The following is an 18,085-nucleotide window of genomic DNA, read 5'->3' on the forward strand; positions in this document are numbered from 1 at the left end:
ACAGTAGATAAAAGTAGCTGCATGGTTAGAAATTCTCTCCTGACTCAAAATCAGATATTAGAGAACAGTTCCTAGAAAGTCTCCCCTGGCTCATAATCAGGTGTTAGAGAACAATTCCTGAAAGTTTAAAAACTAACATAATGAAAGAAAATCACTTCAACAGAAATTGTGGCAGAAATAAACTGTCCCAGAACATGTGCAATACAATGCTTTCACCTGAATAAAAAAATAGAGACCAACAGAAAAACCAAGAAAATTATACAATCATTAGCAAAGCATACCGTGAAGACTGTGGCTGCAATGGCATAGATCAAGAGAGCCTGAAGATTGTCTTTGGCTATCTGGGTCTCAAGAGCACCAGCAGATATTCGCTGTTTAGCATAGAGCCACCACAGGACTCCTGTACCACCTGTGTTTTAGTAAGAAAACAAAAAGGATAAATGAATATTTCATCTTCTGTATGATACATACTACCTTGTCCCAGAGAAATAAAGATGTTCTTCTCTTTTAAATCTAGTCTGGTACTGAATACTCAAGAGCACTGATGCTCAACCCAACAGGAACTTGAGAGGAGGGAGAAGTATCTAGTTCTCCTCTGTTGCCCTCTTCTCAAGTGAATATACTCTTTTTCACAGTCTCACCATGCTATGACCACTTAAGAGACTTGAAGAACATTGACTCTGTGTTTTAGGGTAAACTGCATTGAAGGACTACTTCATGGGAAGCCCTGACAATGACTAGCACAGCTCCCACTAGTCAAGTAGTAAAAGAACAAAAGGAAGAATAAATAGTTCTGTTGTAGGCTGTACATATGAATGTATACGTGTGTATAACAATGCAGAGTAAGAATTTAGGAGGGGCAATAGAAATGGACCTTGGATTAGGATGTGAAGTAACAAGAACAATGAAACAAGGAGTCTGCCATTCCTGGGAACTGGGAACTAATGCAAACAACAAGCATCAGCCTGCTGCTGGAAACCTGAACAATATGTAGCTAAACTTCCTTCAGACAATATCTTGGACACTAGAGAAAGCACTCATAAAAGGCACAGGAAGTAAAGACAATGTGAGGTACTATCTTCTCAGCTCTGTCATGTTAATCCTAGCCTTATGGCCAGAAAAACATTCTTTCTCCTACTCTAGCTGCTTTTCCAAGGTAGAATTTTTCTTAGCAAAGGTCTCCAGCCCCTCAGGGAGATAACCTCTCCTCTCTGATACATTTCTTTTCTCTTTTAAGTGTACTTCTCTGTTCTGATGGTATTTCTGAATCAAATGCAGAAGCTTAGCAGGGAGGTTGGACCAGATGAACCTCTGTGGTCCCTTCCAACCTTACCCATGCTGTGATTCTGTGATCACATGTTTTTGCTGAACATACTATGTTCAGTTCTAAAATGAAGCAGCTCTTTTGACATCTCCTAAACAAACAGTCAAGACAGAATAAGCAGGAACGTCATAAAAGACAGTTTTTTATTCAAGCCATGTAATGAATGAAACTTTTTAGAACATAGAACATAGTAATAGATACCAGTAAGATAAGGCATTCATCTCTTTCACTCAACATGGTTGCTCAGCTTCTAAAGAGAATATAAATGAAAAATATTCTATTTCTATATTTTTCCTTTCCCTGGTCATAGATTGTGAGGCCATTAATCAGAAAACCAAAGTGATCCTGGAAAATATATAGTCTACTGATTTTATCCATCCATTGCAGTCATGAATTGCAAGAATTAAATCACTAGTGTTTCCTAATACGATTATTCTATTTTTTTCCTTCCCTACAGTCATCTGCACAGAAATTTTGGCTTAGCTGGTCAGTAGTAAGTGTAGAAAACTTTAGTTTTATGACTTTAAAAGCTAGTATGATAAAATAAGGCTGTTTTCCCATAAACTACATCATTTCGGAAGAGACAACTTCTGGTCATTTCCAAGACAGCATGGCTGGTTGCATTTCACACATGATCTAGGTCATGCAGGTCTTCCTGAGTCATATGGAATTACAAGGATTTTATTAAAAATTGCTAGACAAGCACCTTTACTTCCTCTCTTCAAGAACACATCTTAAAGAGCTACTCAAAGAATTGATGGCTGATGAACATGTCAGAGCTGTAAATATATTCAGCTGCATAAGCAATAGCTGCCCTTTGATTTCTTCATGCACCAGCTGCGATGTGGGAGTGCCATCAGACACACCCACACTTAGCTGCCTTGCTGACCTGTTTGGAAGGCAGGTTAAGAAGTAGGCAACATTTAGGGTTGTGCTAAGTGTTGTGCTGTGAGGAATCTGCTGCAGTAACAGTTGTGGGCTCTAGTGAGCTACACAGACATTAAGACTGCTTGCCAAGCAGGGTGTGCAAATATTCAAGGAGCAATGTACTCTCAGAGAGAGATCTGCAATTACTAAGGTGGCATTTTTGATATGCATCTTGAAAGGGACTCAAAAAAAAAAGGCTGTGGGGAAATGCATGATCCAAGATCTGTGTGCGATGTAGCTGGGCTGAGGACATGGAGCACAAGGATTAGAACTGGGCACTCAAACTGGGAGACAAACAAGACTTACCAAGTGATCCCAGAATGACAAGAATTGTTAAAATCCAGACAAGTACTCTTGAAATGTACCTTATTATAACCATCAAAATCATGGACAACACTGCAAAAGAAAACAAACAATATAAGCAGACTAATTACTTCAAAAGTAGATAAAGCATTCCTAATTTTCCCACTAAGTTACTAAGATAACTGCCTTCCAACAGAATTTTTAGACATTTGTTTTTGAGACTTACAGACTCACTGAATAAATAGTTAGGAAAATCAGGCACCTCTACAACTTCTGCTTTGATAATATTGATTAAAACAAAGAGAGCATAAATACATTTACATGATATATTAAACACAAGACATTATGCGTGCATACAGACAGACATGTACTTGGACAATGACCAGACAGAAAGACATGACAGTACATTGAGTCTGGTAACATGAGCACACCTCCTGAGGACCAGAGCAGAGTCTGCACTCAAATACACATGTCAAACAAGAGCAGTTAATATGGTATCAGTGTATTCCAAAATGTCATGCCAGTCATAAGTAAAAAACTACACAGACAGCTGAGGCTCAGTGAGTGGTGTATACAAGTGCATACTCATATTTTAACACATACACATTTGTGTTCAGCAGTTACATGCAAACCACTGGAACCTGGCTTTTTGAATCACAGTCAATAGTGGTTCACTATTCACAACCCACCCAATAGTGGGTTCACTATTTTAACTATGAAAACTAATGGTTTTCGGTTTAACTAGGAAATTATGAAAACTATTTTTCAAATTAACTGTATGTAAATTCTGTACTACCTTCTGACTCTAGCTGAACAGCAGCACTGTGAATCAGCCACTAGCTTTCAGATTCCAAATGGTGTTCTACCATTATTAACAAATACTGAAGCTGTCAAGATGTAAAAATTAACAGCTTTCCAGTTACAGTTGAAAACATACACAGTGGTTTTGTATGTGTTTACAGGGGGGGTTAATGGTATCCACCGTCTTCTTTTTACCTTTCTTTTTCCCTTCCTTCCCCCACCCCTTTTTTTAACCACAAAAGCAAACGGAAAGCAAAGGACCCCTATATCTGATACAACTTTGCAGTGTTTCTTTGTAAACAATATACTGCTCATATGCATAGCTAATACCTCAATCCTCCCATTTTAGGATTTCAGATTTTATACCTTGCATGAGTAAAACAGACTCACTAGGAAAGCAATTTATGTCGGTGGGCAACATTCCACCTCAAACAACATGACTTTGTTATAACAGCTCTTCAGCCTAGCGCTAAGTGTCACTCTATAGCCTAGAGGCATCTCACTGCTACAGAAACAATTCAGCACCTCTGTATTGTTGAGAATTTCCAGCTCTCAAAGGCTGAGATTTTCAAAGACCTGAAACTTTTAATTTTGAAGGAAAGGGAAGAAGGAGGTAACATACCATGCAACAAATGGACACCTAATTTCCTTCTTTTCACTATTAAAATTCTCATCTTTGTGCAAGTTTGTTAAACGAAACAAATGAAATCCCCTACATCCAACAGGGATGTGCTATTGTGCATTTCTCAACCTGTCCTTTTTATTTGGAAAGGGTTGATTCGGATTCAAGTTGGTCAAAGATGACTGCTACAAATCGGAAAGGGGCATACTATAATAAAAATTAAGAAAAAGCGGATGCTCCCTTAACTATATGAAAACTAATGTTGGCTAATTAACAGCCATGCATCCTCTATCTCATAATCAGTATAAGAGAAACAAAACCAGGAATGCATATGTATATTACCTATGAATAAGTTACTCAGCTCTCAAATAAAATTTTTAAAAAGCATTCTGAATAATTTTCTAAGGGATTGTTGCTATTACACATGCTTTTTCCTCATACTGTGGTTAGAGTGTGTTAACAATCTCCTAATGGAGTAGACTAAGAAATAGCTAGTAATGAGAAAAACAATTACCTAGTGATAACAAGCAAAGTCCCATTATAATCTCTTTGCTGGTCATAACTCCACTAATCAGCCTGTGTAAGACACTACTGTCACTGACAAAGGTGATCAGGGCCTCTGCAAACTTGGCATAGCAGGAAATGTTCACAGGAGCACAGCGATGGAAGAATGGAATAGGTGCACTGGTGACACAAGAAAAAAAAAATCAGAAAAAAAAATTACTCCTACTTAATATAAATGCCACATCAACACACAAATGAAAGGTGAATAGATGCAATCATTCCACCCGTATAACATCATAACCAGAAACCATGTGTTGAATGCACAAGTGCTGCTGAAATGAGGATGATCATAATGGAAAGTGATGCAGTTCTTACAAATAACCCTGTGAGGCTGGAGTGTACATTCCAACAGGATATTATTATCTTCCCACCCCTAAATGACAAGGTGCAGAAAGTGTATGTTCCTATTTCCATTTAAATGTCTTTTTTTCAAGTGTCAGGTGCTGAACCAGCAGCTGAAACAATGCCTTTCACTCAGTTTAGAATGGAATACTGGTCCGTGTTTCCAGCAAAAGAAATTGCAGAATAACAATACTCTTCTTGAGAGTATAAATTTTGTGCTAAAGGACATCAGCATTCACAACTGCTGCCCAGCAAAACCAATGTATTTATTCCTAGTCTTTCCCCATACTAAGCTTTTTCTTGTATTGAATATTAGAATCACAGTGTTTATATTCATTAACTTTGTTAAACTAAAGCAAAACATGCCAGGATGCCTCTATTGCTTTGAACCATTTTGGAAACACTCTCACAAAAAACTATTGAGACTATGCACTAAACTTAGCTCTGAAAAATTTGCTGTCAAGTCTGTCAGAGAAAGATACAAGAGAGCAAAAACTTTCCTTTAGAAGTGGATAATTTTGTTTTCTAAATGTCTCCCATTTAGTAGCAATCTATCTTGCTCATAAACTATGTCAGATCTCAGAAGTGGCCTATTACATCATTTGATCAATTCCCAATTGCATTTCAGACATGAATTACATGTTCCTTCCTGTAATTGGATACAATTAAAAAAAAAAAGCTTTTCTATTGTTTCACCTGCCCAATCTTCCTAACTTAAAAGATTTCATTAGACTGTAGCAGCAACGAATGTAATCTTCTGCAGTTTCCTTATTTTGGCAATAACCTATAAATCAAAAATTTTCTGCCCTCAATAACTATTTCTTTAAGGCCATGTCTTTCTAAAATTCTAACCACCACTTTAAACACATAGTGAATAAACCAGCTGCCCTAGGCACATATTTCCCATCCACTGTTTTTCTGGAGAAAAAGGATGACATGATGAAAACCATTAATGTGTAACTACTTGGTAAAGAAATTGTGAGAAATTATGATCACCTGCCATTTCTAGGTAATTAGTAGATCCTGAGTTTTTGTTTAAAGTCACTGATGATTGCCAATTTTATGGTTCTAGGATTATTATGCTGAGTAGGTAAATGTGGAGATGCTCACATTGATGGTGTACTTTTGGGTAGTAAAGAATACAGCAGTTAAGCACAGCCAAGTAATTGTACATTAGTCACAGTTGTTAAAAAACAAATTAAACTCATAATGATGTGTACCCTACTTAAAAGGTAGCCCATGCATCCTCTTCGTCTCTTAAAACATAACCTATTTTGGGATACTGCTGCTCATTATATGCCGTATTACTGCAAAAGACTGAAATGTGAAAGGTTTATTTAATTGTTAACTGCTACAACTTTACAGAAAGCCTACAGCATTTATAATTTGTTGCTACCAGTAACAAAGCCCAGATTTTAAGGTGGGAGTAGGCAAAAGAATGTTATTCCTGCATACAAATACAAAAATATTCACTTTGAAAAGGACACTAACGGGATTAAAAGTGTTCTTCCAAAACACATCGCAATGGAAGAAAGCAAGCTTTTTGAATCAGAGTTTATATCAGTCATCTAATATTCCTTAGCCTAAAGTAATTTCACTACCTATTTTAAGTTACCTATTTTAATGTGCAGCAATTAATTGTGAAGTTTGTTTTAATTAATTAAAAAAAAAAAAAAAGTTAGTGGTTCCTACAAGTTTTCTTGAGTAAATGGGACTCCTGAGAATCCACTTTTGAGATCTGGTTCTGCTCCAGTGGTTCTGACTGAATGAGTAGGTGAGGTAAAGTGTCCTAATAAAAACCACAATAAGACATCTATGCTCCATGACCTCTGCTATTTTATACGAACTCTTGATTATATCTTGGTATATAATCTACTGTAAAAGAGTTACAAATTTCTAAGAATAGCAACCATGATGCTTAATCATAAACAAGAACAAAAAGTGCAAGGCAGCTGATGATGGTGTCAGAAGCTGTACTTTCAAAGCACTATTCAAATGAAGTTAGAAGATCTATCTGATTACTCAAGTATTATATTTCAAAGAGTTTTTTCCTCTCACCACTTCCCCTGTGTATGCACAGGAGTAGTATGGCAACCTGTATAAGAGGAGGGGGAAGTCTGATCAAAATGACACTGCTAGCTGGTCTTTACTACAGGGCAGTCCCTTGGCACAGCTCAGCACAGCTGGTTTATAGATAAATGCTGCAGGGGACTGGATAGATTTTCCTCCAGTGTCCTCTAAACATGCAGTCATGTTCTACAGAGGATGATATAGGCTGGGTGAGGAAGAAACACATATTGCTAACTGCACTGCTAGACTGTACTGCTCTGTCAAAGTTGGACATAATACCTTGAAGATGGATAGTAGGAGGCCACTGACAGCCTCAGCTGAAGGCTGTGAAGAAGCCTGGTCATCAAACAGAAAACATCAAGGGACCATTTTCACACCATATGCTACCTCCATACCATGGAACTAATGTGAATCAGAGGGTTCATAACCCTTGACAGATTGTACTGGTTTCAGCTAAGGTAGGGTTAATTTTCTTCACAGTAGCTGGTATGGAGCTTGTTTTGCATTTGTGTTGAACACAGGACTGATAATACAGAGAAGTTTTTGTTATGGTTGAGCAGGGCTTACACAGAGCCAAGGCCTTTCCTGCTTTTATACAGCCATGCTGGCAAGGGCATTGGGGGTGCATGGCAGCTTGGGAGGAGACACAGCCAGGACAGGTGACCCCAACTGACCAAAGGGATATTCCAGACAACATGGCATCATGCACAGGATATAAAAAGGGGAAAAGAAGAGGGAGGAACGTTTTAAGTGATGGTGTTTGTCTTCCCAAGTAACTGTTGCATGTGATGGGGCCCTGCTCTCCTGAAGATGGCTGAACACATGCCTTCATGGGAAGTGATGAATTAATTCCTTGTTTTGCTTTGCTTATGTGTGCAGCTTTCCTTCCCCTATAAAACCATCTTTATATCAACCCACAAGCTTTCTACCTCTTACCCTTCCAGTTGTCACCCCAGTCCTGCTGGTGGGGAAGTGAGTGACTGACTGTGGGGGTCTGGGTTGCTGGATGGGGTTACATCATGACACAGATCAAATGTGACTGTTAGGTAAGTTTTTCCTGAATGCCTCAGTCTGCAAGCTGTTGGGTTTTCATTTGGTTGTCTCAACAGATCTGATTTGATTTCTCCTTCAAATTACACTTACTGAAATAATTTAACTATAATAACCAGAAAAGCAGTGGTTTATAGATAGAGTGTTGGCCTTTTTTGCCTTAGGGCATTAAGGTCAGACTTTTCAATCTCAAAAATGTTCAAACATATCATACATTTTAGTAATGCCATATCAAAAAGGGGAAATACTCCACCTATACAATAGCTTATTTAAAATAACATGAGGTAGTTTTTATGAGGAATTTACATAGCATCATTAGAGCTTTGACACATTGTTTTATTCTTCTGTTTTCTTACTAAGCTATATTCATTGAGACTGAAAGACATGGGAACACACAATGAGAAGTCAATATAATTCTGGTAAAAACTAGGATTAACAAGCCTTTTCAGTTCGCAAGCTGGCACTGAAGTTTTCATTTGTTTTTGTATTACTGCTGTAACAGCTGGCTAGCTGCATGTAATACTAATCTCTATGGGTAAAAGTAAAAAAAAAAAGTTAATATTCCAGCTGCCACTAATTGTCACTATAATATAAAAAAAAAAGATTCAGCAGAGAGGCTACCGTGTGTATAAGAAAGACTTAAAATCAGAACTTGTAGAGCTGACACAATTATGACATTTACAAAAAACGTTAACAGAAAACTGTGCATAAGAAAAGACTCTGCAGTTGCCACCCATTACTGAGTATATTTGAGAAGCTAAATTTTGAGAAAACACGACATGGTTCTTCTCGAGCTAGTTCAATTACTGACAGAAGGCTGTGTACAAGAGCTAACAGCTAACACTTCTCAGCCATGTTCATCTCCACAGATCCAGGCAGCACAGCCAGTAGAGTTTATGAAGCTATGAGCTTTCCAATCCTATTGCACAAACAGCAGTCTAATGTGACGTTTAAAACAATAAATCTCAAAGTGATCTGTTAATAAAATACAGCCCTCTTTTTGGTACTTGACTCGATCCTTATATTAGTCATTTACAGACTGAAAGAGTAAAAAATGAAGCAAATTGCTTCTGACTGGCTGAGGTAAGGTATAAGAAGTGAATGCTGCAAAGAACTGTGCGTCCCTACATAATTTTTTTTTAATTTTTCCTCCCAAAAATTAAAAATGTTCCATGATTGTCTCAGATCTGCATTGCTGATAGGCAGCTATAGATAGGGTGAAAGGCAGTAGAACAGCTGATACTTAGAACAGTGTCAGTCACATGAGACAAGAGACTTCGAAGATACCAGCTCAATAGTTTCAGGAACACATCCATGGATAATTTGGGTTTTTCTTGGACTGTTATTTTCACTACCTTTTATAAACCGGAATTTTAGAAATATATGCAATAATACACTAAAACATCTACCTTGTAAGAGTAAACATGTGTTGGTATTTTCTAAAGAACTGTCATGATCAAAACAAATCTCCGCTCCCTCCACCCCAAATCAGACATACGATCATATTACCTCTCTGGAACAGGATATTTAGGACATAACTTGGCAGCCCTTGGGTCTGTAGTATATTCTGATGGCTGTAGTTCATAGCTACACAGAGTGGATCCTGTTGAAAAGTAAAGAAAAAAAATAAATTAATTGGTATGGAAAATATATAAAAATCGAACATTTGTATTTTTTGCAAATAGCATTAAAACTGATACAAGTAGTGATTCTGCATCTTCTCATGTCATTACCACAAGGCTTTGCTACAGTTCCTCATGTAAAGTCATGAATCAAGTCCAACATGGTCATCAGTAGAATACAATGATACTCTCCATCTAGCTTTAGGTTTTCCAAAGTTTGGGTATCTGAATGGAAAAGACTAATCCACAACGTGGTGTAAAAGGGAAGAACATAAAATACTGTGAAGTCCCCCATCCCCTGCTATTCCACATGTTTTTCTTAATTTTTAATGCATGAGCATTGCATAACACAACATTTATGACATAAAGAAAATATTTCTGGGTTTGCAGGGTTTTTTTTTGTGTGTGCATATTCAAAATACAACTGGTCTACAGATTTCAGGGAGAGGAACAAAGAACCCAAACTGGTAAAGTTAGAAATTTGGCTGAGAAAAAACAGCAGCTCTGCATTACATATTCCAAAGCTTCTAAAAAGCTTCTCCATAAACAAATTTGTACAGCACAGTAAAGATCAAGTTGCCCGTAACAAAATTCAAACATAAATTAAGTTTTCCTTTGTACCTGACACTTGCCTAATGGAAGTGCCTTACCTAGGAGGGATTTCTTTCAATTTATCTGTAATGGAGACACCGAACATCTGACCCAATGCTTCTGGGAAATCAGCAACTTCCAAATCAGATTGAAGCCCTGTCACAAATTGCAGAGGTAAGGAAGCCTCCAATGATATAAGCTGCCTATCCAAAGATGAATTTCCTTCCATGCTTGTTTCCTAATAGATTGCTTACTTCCAAGTGCAAGGGCTTTTAATACTTAGCTTTTAGTGTCCTTTTCCCCTGCGCAATACACTAAGGACTTATCTTAATAAGGACTTATCTGAATCTTGATCATCAATATAAATATTCAATTCTTTCCATTATTAAAATCTCCTCTTCAGGAACAGTTTGTAGACGAGAGTTCTGCAATCTGTATCTGGATAATACACATACACTACTACCCAAAATAAACCAAGAATTTTGACAAACAGCTTTATCTTGGCCTGCATTACACCAAACAGAACTATTACTTGTAGAATTTGTAGAATATTATTTGCAGAAATTTTATCTATCATTGCTACATTTCTACTTCTATGAAGAGACCTCATCCATTCATGGACTGAAAGAGCAGAGAGCCTACTTAGCTGCCTCAGCTGCTCTCTACCTAATGCAGTCTCTGGAACACTATTGAAGTACCACTTCTACAAAATAGTTTTTTGGAAGCTGGTCCAAACCACTAAATGCATTATTGAAGAAAGTTAGATTTCCTACAAAGAGAAATTATGAAGTGAAACATCTGAAATGCATTTTCAATTACACTGTTAATACAAATTCTTATGCCTCTGCTTGCTTACATGGAAAACATGGTATGAGAAAAACAGATATCAGACAAAACAACATTCCTTAGATTTTAGTTGTAAATGAAGTATCCAAAATAATTTGTCCTTTTTGGACAAAAGGCACTATATTGCTGCAAAAGTTTTGAATCTGCTCTTGTGGATATGAAAACTTCTGGATCACATTCATTTACTAACAACTCTGTATGTTGGAGGGCCAGCAGTAGAGAGTGTTACAGGTTTATCTTAAAAATAGAAGGAAAAAGAAGATTGGAGATATTTTTGCTTATTTCACTTTGAATACAGGTGAAAACATAAGTTATAAAGACGGTTGACAGCCAGTTGAATATGAGCCAGCTGTGCCCAGGTGGCCAAGAAGGCCAATGGCATCCTGGCCTGTATCAGCAATAGTGTGGCCAGCAGGAGCAGAGCAGGGATTGTCCCCCTGTACTGGGCACTGGTGAAGCCACACCTTGAGTGCTGTGTCCAGTTCTGGATGTCTCACTACAAGAAAGGCACTGAGGGGCTGAGCATGTCCAGAGAAGGGCAGTGGAGCTAATGAAGGGTCTTGGAACACAAGTCTTATGAGGAGTGACTGAGGGACCTAGGGTTGTTTAGCCTGGAGAAAAGGAGGCTTGGGAGTGACCTTACCACTCTCTACAACTACCTGGAAGGAGGCTGTAGCCAGGCAGGTTTTGGCCTCTTTTCCAAAGTAACAAGACACAGGGCAAGAGGAAATGGCATCAAGCTGTGCAAGGGGAAGTTTAGATTGGGTATTAAGAATAATTTTTCACCATAGGTGTTGTCAAGCATTGGAACATGCTGCCCAGGGAAGCAGTTGAGCCCCCATCCCTGGAGGTACTTAAAAAGATGTGGAGCTTAGGTAAATGGTTTTGTGGTGGACTTTATGATCTTAAGGATGTTTTCCAGCCTAAATGACTCTCTGGTTATGATTCTACAGTGAGAACAAGGAGCTCTATAAGAAAAAGTGGGATATATGTTATGTTGACAAGTGTATATAGATTCATGGTACACAGTGTTTGGATCCAGCTTGGCCATTCTGCCAAGTGACCAGTGTGAACTACAGTTTAAGTATCTAATGCAAAGGCCCCCACATTTAAACAAGTCTAAGGGACAGGGCTGGTATGTGGATGCCAATGCTCCCTTTTGACTTCTAGCAGTTCAGGAAGGAGAGAAAAAGGGTAGATTTTACTATGGAGAGGAAAGGAAACTCTTGTACAAATGTGCATCTCAAGACCTGTTGGGATTAGAAATGTAAATGAAGCACAATCAAATGCCAGAACCTGATGTGCATACAGGTCACAAACCATTGCAGTGAGACCTGTAGGGTAGCCCAATACACTCCTAGCTGTAGAGCAAACTTTTACAGGTCCCTCTGGAAGCCAACAGTATATGCCCTTCTGCCATGCCTGACAACTCAGGCTGCCACTACCATGCCTTCCCTGGGAACTGATTTTGAACTACTATGGATCTTTTCCCTTCAGCTGCCTACCTCAGGGCACACTTTAGTCACAGCCAAGCAGAAAACTATTTACATGGAGTTTGTCAAACAAAGGGTATTAACTACCCTGTATTTCAAGAAACTATCAGTCTCATAGCTGAAATAATGCACATTAGATTATTTGTCCTTTCATCACAAATAATTAGGCAGAAACTCTATTTCCATAAATATTTATTTATATTTTGAAAACCATCTAACTACTCTAATACTGTGTAGGAGAGCTTTTAGAATTTAGAAATGTGTGCTTGAAAAATGTCACTTTACATTAAACTTAAAACTGATTTATTGCCAAAAAATAGTATTAATTTAGTGATAAACACTAAATAGAAGTTTTCCTTTTTTAAGGTGAGAGAGAAGAATGAACTGCATTATCAAACCTTCCACTCTCTACTAGTTATTCTGGGTTAATAGAGACTAGCACAGCTGATCTTTTTGTTGCTGTTCAAGGTGGTAAGGCCTGCCTGAAAAAGTGGAAGGAAACATTTGAGTCCTTGCTGAGATAATTTGTTTACCAAAGACACTACTTTTACTCCTAAATTATTATCACTCATAAATGTTTCAAAACCAGAATGAGCAGGATACAGAGAACAAACTACAAGATCACTGGAATAATACACCCTTTGCTTCCTACAGCAATGCACGTATTTCTCCTGGAGAAACTCTGAGGCAAATTACATCAAACTGTCCTACAAGGACTGGATTTCAGATCCCAACTTGTTGTAACATTAAGAAAAATGCTTCTAAATTACGCAGAGCATCAGTGTTTGGGCTATTAGTGAGCACAAAGTAGCATGCCCGACCTGTGTGCACACTTTAGTCCCACAATTCTGTATTTGGTGGTTTCACACACAATGTGGCGTCATGGAGACAGACCATGGTTTCTGTTCCATGGTTTCTTTCAATTAATAGAATTGCTCCAGCCATTAGAATATATTGAAGGCATATATATACATATAACTGCTGTAGAAAGCCAGGATTTTTACTTTAAAGATTCGAAGAAGGCAAGTTATTGAAAGTCTTGCGTGCTCAGAAGACACTGAGCACTATCACTATCCACATTAGTATAGTAAACAGGAAGGTCCAAAGTCCAAACTAATAAAGGTAGCTAGGTAAAAATATTTTTAGAGACCAGAGCTCCAGTACAGCTTTCCTTCCTGCATTTGCTTTGCTATAAACCAATGAACAAACCACTGCTAAAGCAGCATTACTTATCAAGAGTTTACAGCTTGAGAAATGGTCAGTTTCCCTAAATCATTCAATAAGAAGAGCGGTCCACATAGGATACAAATGACATTTATAGTCCCTGACTTATACTACTGGAAAGCATACTAGACATTTTGGATTCCATTCTGGGAGCTCAGCAGTGTCCACCCATCTATCAACACTCATTAACAGCATATAAAACAAGGACTTTCAGATCTAGAAACATGGACTCATCTTCAGAGTCCAGGATTTAAGCAGAAAAAGACAAAACTATACAGAGACAGCAGGAATAGCTTCAGTACCAGGAGTAGCACAGTCATCTCAGGAGTTCAGGAGTACGTTAAGTTACAAAGAGCTCCAAGCAGCTCCGCGTACCACATTCTCACATACACGTGGCAACGTGCAACCTGAGAGACTACAAACCACAGTTTTTATAATTTATATGAACTTCCATTCTGAGTCTGACATTGTGCATGTATTGTGCGCTTGTGTGACATGACACATGTGACTTGTTTAATGATTTCTTTGCCTGTGTCTTTCACACTGGTGATGGGCTTAGAAGGTCCCAGTGCCCAGAGCTGGAGGACCATGGCTAGGAGAATGATAAACTCCCAGCTGACCCTAAATTTGTGCAGCATTTGCTGCTCCAGCTGGATCCTCATGTGTCCATGTGGCTTCATGATGGGATTCATCCAAGAATACTCAAAGAGCTGGGTGATGTCATTGTGAGGCCTATCGCAATTATTTTTGAACAGTCTTGGGTATCTGGGGAGTTCCCAGCTGACTGGAAGCTAGCTGAGGTTGTCTCTATGTTCAAGAAGGATGACCCTGGAAACTACAGGCTTGTCAGTCTCACTTCAGTGCCTGGTAAAATTATGAAGAAGATTATTCTGGGAGTTCTGAAAAACACCCGAAGGACACCGTAGACATTGTCACAGCCAGCTCAACTTCTTGAGAGGAAAGTCCTGCATGTCCAACATGACTACCTTCTAGCATAGGGTAACCCACCTGGTAGATCAAGGGAAGCCAACTGATGTGATCTTTCTGGATTTCAGTAAAGTTTTTGATGGTGTCTCTCACAGGATCCTTCTGGAGAAAATGTCCAGCCCACAGCTGGATTAACACATGATGGGTGAGCAACTGGCTCATGGGTCAGGCACAAAGGGTTATAGTAAATGCAGTGACATCAGGCTGGTGTAACCTGTCACTAGTGAGGTTCCAAATGGCTCCATACTTAGCCCTGTGCTCTTCAACATCTTAACAACTTGGATACAAGACTCAAAGGCCCAAAGTAAGTTTGTTGGTGATTCAAAAATTAGGAGGAGCCATTCACTCCCTCAAAGGCAGAGGCCTTGCAGAGGAGTCAACAAATAACAGCGCAGGGAAATTACCAATCATATGAAGTTTAAGAAAGATGAGTACTGGATTCTGCACCTGGGACAGGGAAACCCTGGATGTATGAGCAGACTGGGGTATAAGATCCTGGAGAACAGTGCTGAGGAAAGAGACCTGGGGGTCACTTTCAAGGGCAAGTTGAGCATGAGTCAGCAGTGCCCTGGCAGCCAGGAGGGCCAATCCTGTCTGGGGGGTGCATCAGGCACAGCATCACCAGCCAGGCAAGGGAGGGGATTGTCCTGCTCTGCCCTGCACTGGGATGGCCTCACATTGAGTGCTAGGGCAGTTCTGGGTACTACAAATAAAAAAAAGATAAGCTCTTGAAAAGTGGCCAGAGGAGGGTAACTAAGAATATGAAGGGACTTGAGAAGCTGCGTGAGGAATGGCTGAGGTCACTTGGTCAGTTCAGCCTAGAGGAGACTGAGGGGAGACTTCATCACATTCTGCAACTTCCTTGTGAGGGGAAAAGCAAGGGCAGACACAGATCTCTTCTCTGCAGTGACCAGTGACAAGACCTGAGGGAATGGCCTGAAGTTGTGTCAGGGGACGTTTAGGCTGGATATCAGGAAAAGGTTCCTCACCCAGAGAGTTGTCTGGCACAGGAACAGGCTCCCCAGGGAAGAAGTCACAGCATCAGCCTGACAGAGTTCAAAGTGTTTTGGCAATACCATCATGTACATAGTGTGATTCTTGGGGTATACTGTGCAGGGCCAGAAGGTTAACTTTGTGATCCCTCGGGGGTCTCCCCAACTCAGCATACTCTATAGTGATTGACAACTGACTTTTAAAAAGCCATATGATGAAGCAGAGCTTATAGTTCAAAAACTTAGTATCTTATTTCACTGTCTTCTTCACAAGTACCATTGTATTAGTTCATTAAGTTTTCTGACACAGAAATAAAACTCAGACACAGAAATGTGCAAAAATGTTAGCAGGAATGAGGCTGTTAAGATCACAACTCCTCAGCTCTGGACTTTCAGCCCAGTCTTACTTCCTCTGGAGTCCTGGGTGTTTTATTACTAAGTTCACTAATGAGATCTCAGTTAACATTGTGAATACATGACTCACAGATGGTTCTGCTTGACCAACCAACTCATGCAATAAAAGCTAGAGTATGATATTGATGCTGACAGAGGTGGAGTTCAGGAAGGACAAGGCTCCCAGACTCTCACAAGAATAAAATTTTTAACACTTTTTTACATTTCTCACCCCAGAACTTGCCTGTAACCTATCTGCCAAACTCTATCAGCTCTAAACTGTTAATCTGAACCATACTACCCATTCAAAGCTTCATGCAATGAGACAATTTGGTACACTTCCCATAACCGGATATTGCCTTAGCATATCATGGACTAGCAACTAAGCACAGAAAAGTGGCAGCTTAAAACACTGTCTCATCTATCTGGCTGCTGCAAATTCCAGAACGAAAACCCACAGAATTGGTAGGATGCCAAATACTACTTCCACAGAAGGTGGTAGTTACTATCCTTACTATCCTTTGCTGAGCTCTGTCAATGAAGAGAATAATGCTGCACGACCCCAGAAAAAGCATGACTATGGCAAGTAATAATATGATCCTCTCTTCATGGACTCCTTTCAAATGGAAAAAGGTTCAGATCATAATGAAACAAACCACATCATGTTGACCAGACTTTCTATATTCCTGACTGCTGGGCCTGACAATAGTAATTATAGCCCATATACACCTATAAGAAATAATTCTACTCAGAACACAAGCACAAAGCACAAAAGTTTAGGATTGTATATATTTCCTACCTAGCTATTTTAGAACAACAAAAACATTCCAAGAGCAGACACATTTGATGTTTCATTTAGGAATGAAGTAGCATTTAGTTATGCATCTATTAGCGTCAGAGCTGAAAGACCGAGAACTCCATTTCTTAGCCAGAGATTTTAATGTGCTCTAAGTATCAGATAAAGTGGAAGCACCAGAGGATTGCAAAAACATAGCTAAACATTGCAGCTATGCCTTTTGCAAACTGAGCAGGAATAAAGCCAGAAGACCAAATAAGGATAGAACTGAACCTTCACACTGAAATTTGATTTCTGGGCCCTAGCAAAATAGTGATTCCTTGAGATGAGCAAATAGGCATAGGACAGACCACTTTGCAGTCAGGACTTCTCAGATTAACGTGACAGAATTGTTGTCAGAAAAGAAAAGCTTCATTCTCTACATCTACCCACTGCTGCATTCCAGAAGCACGTTGTGTGTTTTAAAGGAAGAAAAGTAAGGTTTATATCTTACATATTATTACTTACAATAATAATAAATGTAAGTATCTTTACTTCTAGTTGTTGCAGAGAGAAAAATACCACTCAAGAATGAGCATCATAGGGCAGGAGAAATTACAGGTGGTCTTATAAATAAATGATAATAAATTATAATTATATTTTTCTATATTGATATATAATTATTTATTATACATATATTTATAATTATAACTAAATTATAAATAATTTATAATAAATCACTGTAATAAAAGTAAGCATCCTCCAATGCCTACAATAATATTCCAAGAAAGGTCCATCACAAAGCCCCAGGTTAGATCTTCAAAAGTCTCTAGAATTGAAGACCATAAAGAGAACTACTGTGATAGATATTAAAACATGCTGTTACAACTAAGAGTATGAAAAAAAGAAAATCCTAGATTCAGAATTTATGTATATATACATATATGTATTTTGAGTTGCAATTAAAAAACAAAGCAATACTCTTCAATTTCTCCTATTCTTATTGACAGTACAGAGAGTTAAAAAATATTAATTTACCTATTCCTCCACTCATATTTATTCCAGTGCTAAATAAAACCAACTACTCTGGAATCAAATTAAGAATTCATCTAGTCAAGTAGCAGATGTTTCTCCTACTGTATCTTTAGCCATGCACAAC

General features: G+C 38.6%; 1 protein-coding gene across 9 annotated transcripts in view; it reads right to left on the reverse strand.

The window, feature by feature from the left end:
• Positions 1-18,085, reverse strand: part of SLC44A1 (solute carrier family 44 member 1) — a 71,503-nt gene that overhangs the window by 22,329 nt on the left and 31,089 nt on the right. For all 9 annotated transcript variants that reach the window (XM_033520391.1, XM_033520392.1, XM_015653529.2 and 6 more), the window contains exons 5-8: positions 9,513-9,606; positions 4,492-4,661; positions 2,558-2,647; positions 282-409 (exon numbers count right to left, since the gene is read on the reverse strand). In XM_033520391.1, the coding sequence (XP_033376282.1) occupies positions 282-409; positions 2,558-2,647; positions 4,492-4,661; positions 9,513-9,606 (482 nt within the window). The remainder of the gene's footprint in view (positions 1-281; positions 410-2,557; positions 2,648-4,491; positions 4,662-9,512; positions 9,607-18,085) is intronic.

Source organism: Parus major, chromosome Z, assembly GCF_001522545.3.
Source record: "Parus major isolate Abel chromosome Z, Parus_major1.1, whole genome shotgun sequence".
Lineage (NCBI taxonomy): Eukaryota > Metazoa > Chordata > Aves > Passeriformes > Paridae > Parus > Parus major.